Here is a 19,211-nt window from a genome sequence, read left to right as displayed (position 1 = left end):
GGACCAATTCATGGTGGAGGGAGCCTCTAACCAGCCCAGTGTGGGCAAATTCATGGTGGAGGGAGCCTCTAAAAAACCCAGTTTGGACCAATTCATGGTGGAGGGAGCCTCTAACCAGCCCAGTTTGGGCAAATTCATGGTGGAGGGAGCCTCTAAAAAACCCAGTTTGGACCAATTCATGGTGGAGGGAGCCTCTAACCAGCCCAGTTTGGGCAAATTCATGGTGGAGGGAGCCTCTAAAAAACCCAGTTTGGACCAATTCATGGTGGAGGGAGCCTCTAACCAGCCCAGTTTGGGCAAATTCATGGTGGAGGGAGCCTCTAAACAGCCCAGTTTGGGCAAATTCATGGTGGAGGGAGCCTCTAAACAGCCCAGTTTGGGCAAATTCATGGTGGAGGGAGCCTCTAACCAGCCCAGTTTGGACCAATTAATGGTGGAGGGAGCCTCTAACCAGCCCAGTTTGGGCAAATTCATGGTGGAGGGAGCCTCTAAACAGCCCAGTTTGGACCAATTCATGGTGGAGGGAGCCTCTAAAAAACCCAGTTTGGGCAAATTCATGGTGGAGGGAGCCTCTAACCAGCCCAGTTTGGACCAATTCATGGTGGAGGGAGCCTCTAACCAGCCCAGTTTGGGCAAATTCATGGTGGAGGGAGCCTCTAAAAAACCCAGTTTGGACCAATTCATGGTGGAGGGAGCCTCTAAACAGCCCAGTTTGGACCAATTCATGGTGGAGGGAGCCTCTAAACAGCCCAGTTTGGGCAAATTCATGGTGGAGGGAGCCTCTAAAAAACCCAGTTTGGACCAATTCATGGTGGAGGGAGCCTCTAACCAGCCCAGTTTGGACCAATTAATGGTGGAGGGAGCCTCTAAACAGCCAAGTTTGGACCAATTCATGGTGGAGGGAGCCTCTAAAAACCCCAGTTTGGACCAATTCATGGTGGAGGGAGCCTCTAACCAGCCCAGTTTGGGCAAATTCATGGTGGAGGGAGCCTCTAACCAGCCCAGTTTGGACCAATTAATGGTGGAGGGAGCCTCTAAACAGCCAAGTTTGGACCAATTCATGGTGGAGGGAGCCTCTAAAAACCCCAGTTTGGACCAATTCATGGTGGAGGGAGCCTCTAACCAGCCCAGTTTGGGCAAATTCATGGTGGAGGGAGCCTCTAAACAGCCCAGTTTGGGCACATTCATGGTGGAGGGAGCCTCTAACCAGCCCAGTTTGGACCAATTAATGGTGGAGGGAGCCTCTAAAAACCCCAGTTTGGACCAATTCATGGTGGAGGGAGCCTCTAAACAGCCAAGTTTGGACCAATTCATGGTGGAGGGAGCCTCTAAAAACCCCAGTTTGGACCAATTCATGGTGGAGGGAGCCTCTAACCAGCCCAGTTTGGACCGATTCATGGTGGAGGGAGCCTCTAACCAGCCCAGTTTGGACCAATTAATGGTGGAGGGAGCCTCTAAACAGCCAAGTTTGGACCAATTCATGGTGGAGGGAGCCTCTAAAAACCCCAGTTTGGACCAATTCATGGTGGAGGGAGCCTCTAACCAGCCCAGTTTGGGCAAATTCATGGTGGAGGGAGCCTCTAAACAGCCAAGTTTGGACCAATTAATGGTGGAGGGAGCCGCTAAACAGCCCAGTTTGGACCAATTCATGGTGGAGGGAGCCTCTAAAAACCCCAGTTTGGACCAATTCATGGTGGAGGGAGCCTCTAAACAGCCCAGTTTGGGCAAATTCATGGTGGAGGGAGCCTCTAACCAGCAGAGTTGGTGGAAATCAGGGTGGAGGGAGCCTCTAACCAGCAGAGTTGGGGGAAATCAGGGTGGAGGGAGCCTAGTATTAGCAGAATTGTGCAACGCTTATGGTGGATGAGTATGAGGATGCGGAGGAATTGGAGAGGTTGAGTACAGACATGGAGTTTCATGTTGGGGTGCTTTACACAGGTGGGCACAAAAATGACGGCTCTACCCAGTGGTGGTTCATTTTTATCAAAGTGAGCCGGTCGGCACTCTCAGCTGACAGACGGGTGCGCTTGTCAGTGATGATGCCACCGGCTGCACTGAACACCCTCTCAGATAGGACGCTGGCGGCAGGACAGGACAGCACCTCCAAGGCATATAGGGCAAGTTCAAGCCACAGGTCCAACTTCGACACCCAATACGTGTAGGGCGCAGAGGGGTCGGAGAGGACAGGGCTGTGGTCGGAAAGGTATTCCCGCAACATGCGCCTATACTTCTCACGCCTGGTGACACTAGGACCCTCCGTGGCGGCACTTTGGCGAGGGGGTGCCATCAAGGTGTCCCAGACCTTAGACAGTGTGCCCCTCGTTTGTGTGGACCGGTGAGAACTTGGTTGCCTACTGGAGGAACTGCCCTCCCTGCCGCCAACGTCACATGCTGGAAACATCTCCATCATATTCTGCACCAATTGCCTGTGGCAAGCATTGATGCGATTGGCCCTCCCCTCTACCGGAATAAAAGACGAGATGTTGTTTTTATACCGGGGGTCAAGGATAGCAAAGATCCAGTACTGGTTGTCCTCCATGATTTTGACAATACGCTTGTCGGTTGTAAAGCACCCCAACATGAACTCAGCCATGTCTGCCACAGTGTTAGTTGGCATGACTCCTCTGGCCCCACCGGAAAGTTCAATCTCCATTTCCTCCTCATCCTCCATGTCTACCCATCCGCGCTGCAACAATGGGACGATTCGAAGTTGCCCGGAAGCCTCCTGTATCACCATCACATCATCGGACAACTCTTCTTCCTCCTCCTCCTCCTCCATTAAACGCAGTGAAGCGGACAGATGTGTGGACCTACTCTCCAGCTGTGACGGATCGGATGCTATCCCTAACTCCTCTGTGTGATCTGAGTTATCCCTGATGTCAATCAGGGATTCTCTCAGAACACACAAGAGCGGGATTGTAAGGCTCACCATCGCATCCTCAGAGCTCACCCTCCTTGTGGACTCCTCAAAGACCCGTAGGATGTCACAAAGGTCTCTCATCCATGGCCACTCATGGATGTGAAACTGAGGCAGCTGACTTTGTGGCACCCTAGGGTTTTGTAGCTGGTATTCCATCAAAGGTCTCTGCTGCTCAACCACTCTATTCAACATCTGAAACGTTGAGTTCCAGCGTGTGGGGACGTCGCACAAAAGCCGGTGTTGTGGCACATGCAGGCGTTGCTGGAGAGATTTTAAGCTAGCAGCGGCTACTGTCGACTTGCGAAAGTGGGCGCAAATGCGCCGCACTTTCACCAGTAGCTCTGGAACATTGGGGTAGCTCTTTAGGAAACGTTGCACCACTAGGTTGAAGACGTGGGCCAGGCATGGAACATGTTGGAGTCCGGCAAGCTCCAGAGCTGCTACCAGGTTCCGGCCGTTATCACAAACGACCATGCCTGGGCCCAGGTGCAGCGGCTCAAACCATATTGCCGTCTCATCGAGGAGGGCATCCCTCACCTCGGAGGCAGTGTGCTGTCTGTCCCCCAAGCTGATCAGCTTCAGCACAGCCTGCTGACGTCTACCAACGCCGGTGCTGCAACGTTTCCAACTCGTAGCTGGGGTCAATCTAACAGCGGAGGAGGAGGCGGTGGTGGAGGAGGAGGCGGTGGCGGAGGAGGAGGCGGTAGAGGAGGAGGAGGGGGGTGTTCTTCTCGTGTCCCTGCCAGGAATGTTAGGCGGGGAGACGAGGTACACCGGGCCAGTTTGGGAAGCAGTCCCAGCCTCAACTACATTCACCCAGTGTGCCGTCAGTGAAATGTAGCGTCCCTGTCCGCATGCACTTGTCCACGCGTCGGTGGTCAAGTGGACCTTTGTGCAAAGCGCGGAACTAAGGGCCCGCCTGATGCTGAGTGACACGTGCTGGTGCAAGGCGGGGACGGCACACCGGGAGAAGTAGTGACGGCTAGGGACGGCATAGCGAGGTGCCGCAGTTGCCATCAGGTCCAGGAAGGCGGGAGTTTCAACAAGCCGGAACGCCAACATCTCCTGGGCCAGCAGTTTAGCGATGTTGGCGTTCAAGGCTTGCGCGTGTGGGTGGTTAGCAGTGTATTTCTGCCGCCGCTCCAATGTCTGAGAGATGGTGGGTTGTTGTAAAGAAACGCCTGATGGTGCCTTTGATGGTGCAGGAGAAGGAGATAAGACAGGACCAGGGGAGGATGAGGTAGAAGTCAACAAAGTGGCGGAGGCAGATGAAGTGGTGTCCTGGCTCGTCCTCTGGAGTGCATCGCCAGAACAGTCAGCAGTGGCAGTGGCAGAGGCAGTGGCAGAGGCAGTGGCAGTGGCGTGAACGGCAGGCGGCCTTTGTCCTGCCGTTGCTGCCTGCCACTGATTCCAGTGCTTGGATTCCAAATGACGGCGCATTGAAGTGGTGGACAGGTTGCTCTTCTCAGAGCCCCTAATCAATTTCGAGAGGCAAATTGTGCAGACAACACTATATCTGTCCTCGGCGCATTCCTTGAAAAAACTCCACACCTTCGAGAAACGTGCCCTCGAGGTGGGAGTTTTTCGGGGCTGGATACGAACTGGAACATCTTGGGAGATTCCGGGTGTGGCCTGGCTTCGCCTAAGCTGCTGACCTCTGCCTCTGCCTCTAGCTACCCTTTTTGGTGCTGCACCTGCCTCAACATCCACACTACTTTCCCCGCTTGACATCCCCCCTGTCCAGGTCGGGTCAGTGTCCTCATCATCCACCACTTCCTCTTCCAACTCCTGTCTCATCTCCTCCTCCCGCACAATGCGCCGGTCAACTGGATGCCCTGACGGCAACTGCGTCACATCATCGTCGATGAGGGTGGGTTGCTGGTCATCCACCACCAAATCGAACGGAGATGGAGGAGACTCTAGTGTTTGAGCATCTGGACACAGATGCTCCTCTGTTAGGTTCGTGGAATCGTGACGTGGAGAGGCAGGTTGAGGGACAATGAAAGGAGCGGAGAACAGCTCTGGGGAGCAGGGACAGTTTGGGTTATTGTTCTGTAAAGCTTCGGAATTTTGGGAGGAAGGAAGACAAGACTGTTGGGTAATAGGAGGAGAGGAGGCAGAGTCTGACTGGCTGCTGGACAATGTGCTGTAAGCGTTCTCTGACAGCCATTGCAAGACCTGTTCCTGGTTCTCGGGCCTACTAAGGTTTGTACCCTGCAGTTTAGTTAATGTGGCAAGCAACCCTGGCACTGTGGAGTGGCGCAATGCTTGCTGCCCCACAGGAGTAGGCACGGGACGCCCTGTGGCTTCACTGCTACCTTGCTCCCCAGAACCATTCCCCCGACCTCGCCCACGGCCTCGTCCCTTTCCGGGAGCCTTGCGCATTTTGAATTCCTAGTTAGAAATTGGCACTGTATACCAGTAGTAAAAATTGTGGGTGCACGTAACCCCAATATATTCTTTGAATTCCCAGTCAGACACTGGCACTATATGGCAGTAGCAAGAAATGAGGGTATTTGTATTCCCAATATATTCTTTGAATTCCCAGTCAGACAATGGCACTGTATACCAGTAGTAAAAATTGTGGGTGCACGTAACCCCAATATATTCTTTGAATTACCAGTCAGAAACTGGCACTATATGGCAGTAGCAAGAAATGAGGGTATTTGTATTCCCAATATATTCTTTGAATTCCCAGTCAGACAATGGCACTGTATACCAGTAGTAAAAATTGTGGGTGCACGTAACCCCAATATATTCTTTGAATTACCAGTCAGAAACTGGCACTATATGGCAGTAGCAAGAAATGAGGGTATTTATAACCCCAATATATTCTTTGAATTCCCAGTCAGACAATGGCACTGTATACCAGTAGTAAAAATTGTGGGTGCAAGTAACCCCAATATATTCTTTGAATTACCAGTCAGAAACTGGCACTATATGGCAGTAGCAAGAAATGAGGGTATTTGTATTCCCAATATATTCTTTGAATTCCCAGTCAGACAATGGCACTGTATACCAGTAGTAAAAATTGTGGGTGCACGTAACCACAATATATTCTTTGAATTACCAGTCAGAAACTGGCACTATATGGCAGTAGCAAGAAATGAGGGTATTTGTATTCCCAATATATTCTTTGAATTCCCAGTCAGACAATGGCACTGTATACCAGTAGTAAAAATTGTGGGTGCACGTAACCCCAATATATTCTTTGAATTACCAGTCAGAAACTGGCACTATATGGCAGTAGCAAGAAATGAGGGTATTTGTATTCCCAATATATTCTTTGAATTCCCAGTCAGACAATGGCACTGTATACCAGTAGTAAAAATTGTGGGTGCACGTAACCCCAATATATTCTTTGAATTCCCAGTCAGACACTGGCACTATATGGCAGTAGCAAGAAATGAGGGTATTTGTATTCCCAATATATTCTTTGAATTCCCAGTCAGACAATGGCACTGTATACCAGTAGTAAAAATTGTGGGTGCACGTAACCCCAATATATTCTTTGAATTCCCAGTCAGACACTGGCACTATATGGCAGTAGCAAGAAATGAGGGTATTTGTATTCCCAATATATTCTTTGAATTCCCAGTCAGACAATGGCACTGTATACCAGTAGTAAAAATTGTGGGTGCACGTAACCACAATATATTCTTTGAATTACCAGTCAGAAACTGGCACTATATGGCAGTAGCAAGAAATGAGGGTATTTATAACCCCAATATATTCTTTGAATTCCCAGTCAGACAATGGCACTGTATACCAGTAGTAAAAATTGTGGGTGTATATAGCCCCAATTCTATTGCTAGGGGACTTGCAGGGTATTTCTGGGGTGAAGGTGGGGGGGCACACCGTTGGAACGGGTATCGGGGTATATATCGGGTATACGGGAATACACTGACAGTGTATTCCATTCAGGATCCTGGGAAAGCTGGGTTGCGGCGATTGAGCCCGTCAGTGCCACGTTACACTGACAAGCTTCTCCCTGGAATTTAGCTCTTATAAGAGCTGTTGGTTGTCTTCTCCTTCCTATCCTATCCTAGCCTGTCCCTGCCTACCCAGAATCTAAGCCCTAGCTAGCTGGACGGAAACCTCCGTCCTCGGTGAATTGCAAGCTCAGAATGACGCGAACCTGGGCGGCGCTGTTCTTTTAAATTAGAGGTCACATGTGCCAATGGGTTTTGCCTACTTTTCTCAACGTCACCGGTGTCGTAGTTCCTGTCTCACCTACCCTGCGCTGTTATTGGAGCAAAAAAGGCGCCAGGGAAGGTGGGAGGAGAATCGAGTAATGGCGCACTTTACCACGCGGTGTTCGATTCGATTCGAACATGCCGAACAGCCTAATATCCGATCGAACATGAGTTCGATAGAACACTGTTCGCTCATCTCTAGTAATTTATATAGGAGTCTGAGTTGGTGGTTTGGCCTACTGACTCCACAGCCCTGCATTTGTACTCACATAAAGCAGCACTACAGCAAATATAATACCTGTTTCTTATATGGTGTAATCACTCCGATGTCTCTTGCAGATACTGATGTGGTAACATGTTTAGCAAGTATACAGGCGTATCTCATGACCTGCACAGCTTCTGATGGATTGAACCAGGATGGATTGCTACCTTCACGCATTTCTGTTCCCTGTGGAGCAACATTTTTTTTTTTTTGTAATGAAGAGCCGATTTAGAACTCTTTCTCCAAGGTGAAAAAGCTCTCTCAAACATGATCCTAGAAAAATGGCATATTAATATTATTACTAGAGGCTATACATACCCTGACACCATGGAAAATGAAAGGAAAACCTTTCTTGGGCAGCTTGTCCCATCTCAGGAGACGGTTTACAATTTTTGGATCTGCACAGACTTCTAGTTCCTTATGGTAAAACAGCTTGGATGGGAGATGAAGCAAGGCTGCATGTGACCTGTAGTTCTTCATCAGTTTTGTGATCTTAAAATAAATGAATAATAATAATAATAATATTATTATTAAACTATAGTGTATTGTGCTGTGGATTTTGGAAAAAAAAAATTAAAACATGAGTCCTTAATCTGGTCATAAACATTATATGAAGTTTAGCCAAGCCTACTGATTTTGGCAGGACCAGCCTACCCATCTATTGTGCAAAGGAGCCTTCTGACTCCCCAAAGGCAAACGTTGAGGAGATAAGGATTGAACTGCTTGATTTCAACATGCCTCATCTTTTCATTCTTAGCAAGATTTGCTGATGGCAAGAGGTATCTGACATTAGTTTATTCCACTCTTCACATTCAGAGCACATGCACACTTGGCCCACATTTCAAACTGATAGGATCTCTGCCAAACTGTACCCCACAAGCATTCCTAAGGTGAAGATATCTGAAGAGACAAGCTGAGGGCAAATTGAAATCCTACTTCAAAATCAGCAAAGGATCTAAAAATGCCCTCACACTACAGCTAAAGGACATATTTGATACCCTTATATGGCCATATATGGATTATTTTAAATCCTTTTAACCAAATGTCTGCAAATATTTTCCAAACATCAACACATTCTCTCATTTGTTACTGTAAACCATTTTGCTAGAACTATTTAGGCTTGGTTTGAAATTCCAGTTAGAATGTAGAATCTGAGAAATGAATACAAGAGTGGCACCAGCACAGTAAGGGCAGTAAACGAAACGTCACTGCAGCAAATGATCTCCTTGCTGCTTGAAGCCACTCATAGTGACCTGTGCGGGAGCAGCTTTATGGACTGAAGTAGTGAGACACAAAACATACCCTGTAGCAGGAAGGGAATTTGCACATGGGGAGAGTGGAAAAAGGAGGGGTACACAGAGCAGGTAGATGAATCATGGAAAATGTAGATTTTTCCACTTATTCACTGCATGTAAATAACAGTGAGCTGGAGCAGCAAGTTATATGAAGCCATGTAAAGGGAACAGTGTGCATTTGGCACTGTTGAGGATGTATTTGTAGTTATTATGTGGAAGCTATACAATCCCTTTAATGAGTGACTTACAGCAAATCAGATGTGAGAAAGTCATCACAATCTCTCCAAAGTGCAGCCATTAGATTGTGCTTGAAGTCATAATGTCAGCACAGAAAAAAAACAAAAACAACAAAAAAACCAAACACATTTTTCACACCTTTTTGTTATTTTGTTCCCTAGGTCACCTTTAAAGGTTTGACATTATTATACATACCAACAAGGGGTTGTAGTATCCACAAGCACCATAGGTTTCCTCATCCCTTAAATAAATTGGAAGAGCCATGAGCCTTTCTAGCAATGATATACCAAGTCCATACGACAAAGCAACTTTTGATTTTATTACTGGCCCAAGCTGCATAGGATCTCCTGCAAGAATGATCTGTAATAGTAGAAAATATTGTTAAAAAGACTGAATAAGTAACAGAATAGGACTGAAAAACTTCTCTGTGGTTACTAGTACCTGGCCAGTAACTTCTGATACTAAACCCAGAGGTATGAGGCACTCCGGCTCAGTGGCTTGTCCAGCTTCATCGATGATTACATGTGTGAAGTGTCCAACTCTAATGATTCAAGATATCAGTATTCAGTCATTTGTAGCTTTTGCCCAGAACCCAATCAAACATACAGTAAATGTAGTGTAAAACATAGGGAAGGAGCAGAGGAAGGGTTAAAGCTATGGAAGTCACAAAACTTGTACTCCAAGCAAATACAATAAATTAAAAAACAGAAATGCTATGAGAATGCATTCATGATCTTCAGGACATCCAAGCATACAATATTTAGCTAAAGTTATCATTTTCTGTGTGGATAAAGGAGAAACCTGATTTTTTTGTCTATTTAACATGCCTGGGGTGTTGCTGCTGTAGTATATATGCTTGTTTTCACTTCAGATATTGTAATAGTAGTGCAGTGTTGAAAACATGGATAAGTATCCATCTGACCTTAAACCTATCTGGTAGAACATTCCAGCACTGCTACAGGTAGAAATTATTATCCGAAAACGAGAGGCTTTCTGAATATCTTCTCCAGGTCCACAGTATGGTTTCACAATGTCACCGATTGTCTAGAAACAAGAGGAAAGACAAGCAGAGTGCCTGGATTGTAACACAGTAGATGTAGAATATTATTAGGATAAATTTACAGTCTACTACATTTTCTTGATGGAAAAAAAAAAAAAAAAAAAAAGAAAAGATGAGAATCATCTGAGAACAGAACTCTCGAATGACTGCTTTAGATATTTGTATCTAAGTAACACAGGAAAGAAGTGGAATGTAAATCTACTTGTAAACTGGTAATGTTAAAGAGAACCTTTCACCATCTCCACCAATTCAAGTTCTTAGCATGTATGAATAGGCTATGAACCGCCATTTACAGCACAGTTGGAATTTTCTCTCTAGCCCCCATCATTCCTGAGCAGCAAGTGCAGGTAGTTTTTTTTTGCCTGATATACCATTTATTATTCTGTAGATTGTACTGGTAAGCTAGGAAAAAAAAAAAAATCATAATGGAACAGAATTGGAGATGAACTGCAGGGGGTCTGATCACTAATGCAATGCATTACAAAGCTAATGCATTGCAAATTTACAGCATTTGTATTACAGGTTGCATATAGAAGCAAATAAATGGCAGACATGCCTTGGAGCCTTCAATAGGCTCCTGACTGTTATGACAACAGATCGCTGACCCCAAATTTTGTTCCAGGGACCAATGATCATCTGAAAATGGAAGTCAGTTTTAAATAAGGTGCTGAGGGGCCTTAATGCTCACGATCATTATATAAAGCAGAAACCCAGCAGCTATGGAACCGAGTGGCCGCCACATTTAAATACCTGACATACACCATAATAGTACGGTAGATGATAGAAATAGAAATGTCAGAGCTCAGAATCAAGCCCCTTGCATGCTCCTGCCTGACACCGCCATCCTGACATTATAGCACCTAAATAGAATATCACACACAAAAGTTAATAGCATTAATTGCTCAGGAATGGTGGGGATAGAGAAAAAAAATTACAACTGCTCCAGAATCAGTGAAGCAGCAGCTATTAATTGATGTAAAGAAATTGACTTACAGGAGATGTTCATACATAACACACATTTATATTTACAGGTGCAGGTATTAGAGAAAACACACACACAAAAAACAAAACAAAACACATGCCAAAATTGCATAAACACACCTACCCTTTTTGTGCATGCAAATGAATAATTTGTCATTCCCATATACAACTGTAATCCTAACAAATAATTATAAAAGTCTCTGTACCTAACTAATGTGATTTAAAAAAAAAAAATAAAGAAAAATAGGGACCTGCTGGGTGGTGCAAAAACAAAACGAAAAACAAAACAAAAAAACACAACCGCTACACACCTGCTATTATGCCTATCTCAAAGCTGCCAAAAACGTTATTGATCTGAATCTTAATCTGAATGCTGGTAAATGATTGGGCCACGGCACCACTGAAACATCCTAACTAGGTTCAGAGTGGTATAACAAAAAATAAATACCAATATGATAAGGCTAAAAGGGGTACTATATTATGTGAGAATCAGAAAGCAAGTGTACAGTATGTTCTTTGATTGATAGAAGAGGTGATAACATGGATAAGAGTCTATGCTACCCCTGCCCTGAAGTAAGACACAGTTTTAGCACAGATAGTGATGTTTTTCCATGGTCTGTGTAGCTTGTAGCTCATATTCTCCAACCCTCATCTTCCACGCTGTCACAAGAGTCTGGCTGAGGCTGGATGTGGGAGGACACTTTAAAGCTCTCTCTCAGGATCTATAATAGTTATTATTTAGGGCTCTAGTGATGATCTCTATATAATAATGAAGAAGAGATTCTCATCCTTAAAATTAATCTAAGATCTTCCTCATTGCCGTTATGGATTGTGAGATATCAGCATATGTCTATGGCAGGGAAAGGGTAAAGCTGGCCACACACAGGCCAATTTTTGTTCAATTAGAAACCAGTGAAGTTTTTCCTTGTACTACTCTACCTCTTCTTGACGGCTGGAAGCATTCACCCGCACCATGCTACCACATTCTAGGTGGCCACTTTCATGAAGACGGAGGCACACAAGATCAGCAGCACTGTTAGATGGGGCGCAAACCAAAATACGACTGTCTGGCAAAGCATAATAAATCTGTAGAGAAAAAGAAGTTGTAACTTGCTTAAAATGAACCATTAATTTAACCCACAAACATCTGAAATAGAAGCCAAAATAGCTGCTATTTATAGTATATGTATAGGGTCTACATATTTATAATAATTAAGGGATATGGCCACTTACTGACAATGAGCCGATATGGCAAATTCATGACAACACAGTAAGGGAAGAGGAGGAGAGTAACTTGTGAAGAACAAATGACAATTCCGAAAAGAGCAGTCACTTGTGCATATGTACAATCGGGAAGCCTAAAAAGATGCCTGTCATCCAGGCAGATGTTGTATCAACACAGCAGCAACATTTACAGGCTACACAATTGGAAAGAGTTATGAAGAAACTGGTTAGTTTGTATGTGGATTGTGAAAGCTATGCAACACCCATGGAAGAGGAAAAAAAAATATTGAAAGCTGGAGTTTTGATGATGACTGAATGTAGAGGACAACAAGTATGGAGAAAGGTTCAGCATGGTGAAGATCTCCAAAGACAGTAATGGGATCTTCAAACTTAGGAAACTGATGCGAATTTGGAGGCAGATTATGGTCCCAAACAGCATCAAATTCCACCCAGATTTTGCCTTCCATTGAAAACAGAAGAAATAAGCATCCTTCTCTATCTTGCCTCGTAGTCAACAGTTGTAGACTCCCCGCTACTTAAGCATATTCAGTGGTCGGTAAACCACAACAGATGCTCTGCATCGGCATTTCACCACGGGGAGCTGGTGGCCAGAAAATTAAGAAGAATTCCTCTTCCTTTTCTGCTGTGTGAACGGCCCCTAAAAGATTAACTGCATTAAGAAGTCTTAACAAGGAAGATTACATTCATGATGTATTGTCAGCAAAACACATCAGCAGTACTGGTCTCCCTCGGATTCTGATACTTAGCTACAATGTACTACAGTGAAGGTAAATAAAGCACTTAGGATTTACACAACAATGCTTTTCAAAACTCTACACTTCTACCTGTGCTCTTGACGGGATAGGTCAAGCCTTTTGTTAAAAGCAATATGATCTCAAGATAGGCTGTCAGTTTTAAAAAGTGGAGAATCCCTTTAACGCATTATTCAGATAGGCCATCAATTTTAGACCAGTGAAAGACCGATTGTCGAGTGTGCAGCCCCCAGCATTTCTTTGCCATGCCAGGCATTCCTCATCCGTAATTTTAGTAGAGGCAAATATGGGTATTGCAGCAGGGTTCACATCATGGGGTGTGCCAGAAAGGTTCTCCCCATATTCTCATACATCACACTGAGGTGACTTGACAAGGAAAGAGTTCTTCCTCTAGTACTTTATAATTAAATAAACTTTCTGCTTTGTCCTTTATATAACGTTTCATATGGGGGGGGGGGGGGGGGAAATCACACATGAAGTATCAACATGAGACCAAACTAAAAGCTGGTGTAATACAGCAATACTTGTTCGTGTACTATCTGACCGAGCAATATAAAAATATAATACATTAAAGGGATTCTATCATTAAAAAACTTTTTTTCTCGTTGACACGGAATAGCTTTAAGAAAGGCTATTCTTTTCCTACAATACTGGTGTTAGCAGCCATTTTCTTGGGGCTGGTGGGCATGCGCAGTCAGCTTTGTCCTAGGCCTAGAAGTTTGAAGCCAACCCCTGGAAGAAGACGTGTGAAGCTGGAGAAGATGGAGGCGGCGCTGGAGAGTTCTCTCACAGCATTGGGGATGCCCCCAGTGCTGTTTGAGCGCTGGGGCTCACCTCCAGTGCTGCGAGAGAACTCATTTGCATACCAGCGAAAAACGGGATTTTAACCAAACGGCGGGGCGGAGAATACATCTAAAGGTAGGACAAGAATAGCCTTTCTTAAAGCTATTCTGTCGTGTCAACGAGAAAAAAAAAAAGGTTTTTAATGGTATAATCCCTTTAAGATGAACTCTGAGGTTATATACTAGTGCATCTCAATAAATTAGAATATCATCAAAAAGTTATGGACTGTTGCTTAGTGGTAAATGGTGTTTTCAGATTAAAGTAAATTTTGCATTTCATTTGGAAATCAAGGTCGCGGAGTCTGGAGGAAGAGCGGAGAGGCTGCAACAATCCAAGCTGCTTGAGATCTAGTGTGAAGTTTCCACAATCAGTGATGGTTTGGGGAACCATGTACAGTAATCTGCTGGTGTAGGTTCACTGTGTTTTATCAAGACCAAAGTCAGGGCAGCCGTCTACCAGGAAATTCTAGAGCACTTCATGCTTCCCTCTGCTGACAAGCTTTTTGGAGATGGAATTTTCATTTTCCAACAGGACTTGGCACCTGTCCACACTGGTTATTAAACCAGGTATTGGTATTTTTGTCACAGTATATCTGTGACTGATTGGCCAGAAAACTCGCTTGACCTTAACCCCATAGAGAATCTATGGTGTATTGTCAAGAGGAAGATGAGAGACACCAGACCCAACAATGCAGACGAGCTGAAGGCTGCTATCATACAACCTGGGCTTCCATTACCCCTCTGCAGTGTCACAGGCTGATCACCTCCCATGTCACATTGCCGTATTGATGCAGTCATTCATTCAAAAGGGGCCCCCACCAAGTACTGAGTGCATTGACTGGACAGACTTCTCATTTGGCCAAAATTTCTGTGTGAAATAATTTTTTTACAGTTGGTCTTATATAATATTCTAATTTTCTGAGATAATGACTTTTGGGTTTTCATTGGCTGTAAGCCATAATCATCAATATTAACAGAAATAAATACTTGTAAAACTTCACTCTGCAATGACTCCATATAATACATGGGTTTCACTTTTTCAATTGACTTGCTATATACTTGAGTATAAGCCGACCCGAATATAAGCCAAGGCCCCTAATCTTACCACAAAAAACTGGGTTACTGACTCGAGTATAAGTGGGGGGGGGGGGGAATGCAGCAGCTACTGGAAAATTTCAAAAATTAAAATGGTCGCAGTTTTTGGGGGCAGTAGTTGCTGGGTGATGGGGAAGGGGGTGTTTTGATTGTCTGTCTGCCCCTTTCTTGAGCTTGAGGACTGGGTTTTTTCCCCCCACTTGGAATTAAGCCTGGCTGAGTATAGGGTATCTGCAGTGCTCCTATTAACCCCTTCCTGACGTTACAGGAGCACTGCAGATACCCTATATTCAGTAGACCAGGCACTTTCAGACACAGGGATACCTAATATGTTTGTGTTTCACAGTAATTTTCCACTTTTATATGTATTCTAGGGAAAGGAGTAATTTAGAACTTTTATTTTCTTTATTTTTTTAAAGCTTCTTTTTTTCCCCACCATTTTATGGGAGATTCTATACATTGCTATTGCGGCTGGTCATAGACCCCCCCCCCCCCCCCCCCGCCCAGAAAAACCCAACATGTAGGTTTTTGCTGTCCGCTTGAAAAGTCAGACATCTTTGGGATATTGCACTGAACTCAGAACACTGTCAGCTTTACTGGTATATTCCCAGGTTGGAGTCTCAGCACCAATATCCCTGCACTGTCAGAGGAGCCAGCTTAACAGCTCAACATCATTTCTAGGAGTGTGGAACGTCTCCCTGATGGTATTCCTCCATACTCCTCAAAAAAACCAAACAATATTTTTACTATTCCAGAAAAAAATGCAAGAACTGTGAAGAGAATTTTAGTGCTCTTTCAAATACTCTGGTAAGTATTCACAACCACTATGGTACATAAAACCGCCTATTGCAATGCTTCTTATAATAATATGTCACCTGCAGAATAGCTTCAATGACTGTAACAGTTTTTCCTGTGCCCGGAGGCCCAAAAAGAATGTAAGGAGATGGGCGGCAGTCTCCACTTAGTATTCTCGTCACTGCCAACTTCTGGTGGTCGTTTAGTGTTGGATTGAAGAACTGGCGCATTTTTTTCAATGTTTTTTTTTTACCTGCATACAAAGTAATATTAACAAATTGTTATGTTTATTACTCCAACATATATTTCCATAATGTTACAGAAAAAGTATTGACCAAGAAATAAAAGTGAAATATTAATGTCATTTTTACCAATTAAAATGACAAAATATAATGAACCAACCTTGACTGTTCGTCTGTGTAGCCACAGTCACCATGTCACTCATGGATACTGAATTCTTCTCTCGAGTGTTCGACTTGTGGTGCTGATGGAAAATAGACCAAAGTAAACGTGTGTGTGTGTATTATATATTTTCACATTCTCCACAAAATCATGTTTGCTTTATTAAGCAGAAAGAGGCCACACCGTTCTAGTAATACTGCCTTGTATGGCCTGAAACAATGGTTTGGTACGTAGTATGTACAGTATGAAAATATAACATTTAGATACATGCTAGGACCACTCATGGATACTGAATTCTTCTCTCGAGTGTTCGACTTGTGGTGCTGATGGAAAATAGACCAAAGTAAACGTGTGTGTGTGTATTATATATTTTCACATTCTCCACAAAATAATGTTTGCTTTATTAAGCAGAAAGAGGCCACACCGTTCTAGTAATACTGCCTTGTATGGCCTGAAACAATGGTTTGGTACGTAGTATGTACAGTATGAAAATATAACATTTAGATACATGCTAGGACCCAAGCTTTACCAGCAGAATTCTGCCCAGAGGATCACACTGACGCCACAGGATGTAAAAGAAAATGTGATCACAGCAGAAGTAGCTGAAATGATTAAGTGTAAATTGTATTTGATTAAAACTCTTGCTCATTCTGACCTCAGGAGTCCAGGGGGCGGTTCTACTCCCTGAAATACCTATAGAAAACGGATGTCCTTTGCTGAGAAGGCCCATCCACTTCACAACCAAGCCCAAGATAAGCAGGAATTTAAATGTATGAATAATTTCCCACTAAACTATTTCTGCTCAGCTGCTATGGTGCAACTTGATGCCCACCGACAAGAGACTGCAATTTCATTATAGTCAATGGGATCCATCGCACTACACGAGTTGCCGTTGTTTTAGCAATCCGCCTCTCCATTGTTCAGTTCCCCTGACACTAGTGTGAACCTAGCACAACATTGCACTGTGTGTGCACATTTTATACATTCCGATCGTCACTGTAATCCAAGAATTCTTCAGCAGCCCAGTTAAATTGGTAAAACACATTTAGAAATACAGACAAATACTCATCATAAACAGAAAGCTTAACTCATCTGTGCTCTTGAAGGACATATGAAGACTGGTGTTGACCTGCAACCATTCTCCTCCCAGTGATCAACTCTAATCTGTGGCAAAACATGGCAAAGAGTTGCCACTCACATGTTCAATCAGAGCTAACATTCATACAACTTTGCAAGGGCTATAGGTTTTCAATAGGTGGACAGATTTAAAGAAAAAAAAAAACCTAACAAATTGTTTGAGGGCATAGCAGCAATCATATGATGTATGGAATTTAGCATTTTGTATTTGGTGACCGGTCCTTTTAAAGGGGCTCTGTCAGTAAAATCAAGCTGATAGAGCCCCACATATGCGTGAATAGCCTTTAAAAAGGCTATTCAGGCACTGTATATGTTATATTAAACTACCCTCCCCCCCTTTTAAAATAAAACCCTAAAAAAAAAAGAATATGTTAATCTTATCTATCGTGCACGGTGAGCGGGCATTCAGGTGCCGACATCATCTTCAGCCACGCCTCCTCTTCTAGCGATGTCCTCGGGTCCTGTCTTCCTCCGGTGCTCGCGAACTGCCATTTGTAAAAAATGGCGCAGTAGTAGTAGCAGCATGCAACAGCGCATGCACCCGCGTTATTTTTTTATCAATGGAAGTTCGTAAGCGCCGGAGGAAGATGGGACCCGAGGACATCGCTAGAAGAGGAGGCATGGCTGAAGATGACATCGGAACCTGAATGCCCGCCCACCGTGCACGGTAGATAAGATTAACATATTCTTTTTTAGAGTTTTATTTTAAAACAGGGGAGTAGTTTAATATTACTTTAGCGGTGCCTGAATAGCCTTTTTAAAGGCTATTCACGCATATGTGGGGCTCTATCAGCATAATTTTGCTGATAGAGCCCCTTTAAGTACTGGATATGTTGCTAATGTAATACTCATCTCTGAATACACAGCATTGAAAACTAACTTGAAAAGGCACTTTGTAAATAAAATACATAAACCCCAAGAGGAATAAACAGGACACAACACAAATTCAACATACTGGTTATATCACAGAAGAAACCACCAGACTGTAGAGTGAAAGGGAGATGATGATAATACATTATGTTGAAAGCAATAGAACAGAGAAACATCCCTCTTCTGTAATTATATGCCACTGAAATTAGAGAGCTCTCGAGCAGAACAAGAGCTGAACAACACGCGCCATCCTTCTATCAAATAACACAATACTTAAAGAGGACCTTTCACCATATCTGGGCACAGGCAGTGTTATATACTGCCAGAAAGCTGACAGTGCGCTGAATTCAGCGCACTGTCGGCTTTCCCAATCCGTGCCCGGTGTAAAGCGCTATCGGTCCCGGTACCGTAGCGCTTTACAGTCAGAAGGGCGTTTCTGACCATTAGCCAGAGACGTCCTTCTGCCTCGCGGCGCCAATCGCGCTGTGCTGTGGAGCGGGGAGGAACGCCCCCTCCCTCTCCTGATAATGCTCGTCTACGGACAAGCTGTGTGAGCAGAGGGAGGGGGCGTTCCTCCCCGCTCCACAGCACAGCGCGATTGGCGCCGCGAGGCAGAAGGACGTCTCTGGCTAATGGTCAGAAACGCCCTTCTGACCATAGAAGAGCTACGGTACCGGGCCGTAAGCTCTTCACACCGGGCACAGATCGGGAAAGCCGACAGTGCGCTGAATTCAGTGCACTGTCAGCTTTCTGGCAGTATATAGAACTGCCTGTGCCCGGATATGGTGAAAGGTCCTCTTTAATAAAAAGCGCTGGTGTTGTAGCAAAGGGAACAACATATTACCATGACACAGTCAGATGTGTGTATGCATTTTATATGGCTATTCAATAGATCTCAGCCGCACACACACATCACAATCCTGTCAAAAAAAAAAAAAAAAGAAAACCTCTTCGCGCCATTGTTGATTTTAGACTTTCCCCTATCTGTCATTTAAACGCTGGAAGCGGTCATGACTGCTGGACTCTCATTCATTTTTGGATTTGGCTTTATAGACATAAAGGGGATCAAAATGAAGATTTGATGGTTCTGGTCACTATAACAGAATTACAGCTCTAAGCATA

The 19,211-nt window shown here is 44.4% G+C and overlaps 1 protein-coding gene across 1 annotated transcript in view; it reads right to left on the bottom strand.

Annotated features, from left to right (window-relative positions):
• The window catches only part of MOV10L1 (Mov10 like RNA helicase 1), a 57,081-nt gene that overhangs the window by 5,165 nt on the left and 32,705 nt on the right, over window positions 1-19,211 (bottom strand). Inside the window, exons 15-22 of the mRNA XM_075274171.1 lie at window positions 16,083-16,164; window positions 15,761-15,933; window positions 11,891-12,037; window positions 9,833-9,954; window positions 9,352-9,451; window positions 9,106-9,270; window positions 7,697-7,870; window positions 7,415-7,564 (exon numbers count right to left, since the gene is read on the bottom strand). Of these exons, the coding sequence (XP_075130272.1) occupies window positions 7,415-7,564; window positions 7,697-7,870; window positions 9,106-9,270; window positions 9,352-9,451; window positions 9,833-9,954; window positions 11,891-12,037; window positions 15,761-15,933; window positions 16,083-16,164 (1,113 nt within the window). The remainder of the gene's footprint in view (window positions 1-7,414; window positions 7,565-7,696; window positions 7,871-9,105; window positions 9,271-9,351; window positions 9,452-9,832; window positions 9,955-11,890; window positions 12,038-15,760; window positions 15,934-16,082; window positions 16,165-19,211) is intronic.

The sequence above is a fragment of the Leptodactylus fuscus genome, chromosome 5 (assembly GCF_031893055.1).
Source record: "Leptodactylus fuscus isolate aLepFus1 chromosome 5, aLepFus1.hap2, whole genome shotgun sequence".
Classification (NCBI taxonomy): Eukaryota; Metazoa; Chordata; class Amphibia; order Anura; family Leptodactylidae; genus Leptodactylus; species Leptodactylus fuscus.
This window is presented reverse-complemented; position numbering and strand designations above follow the sequence as displayed.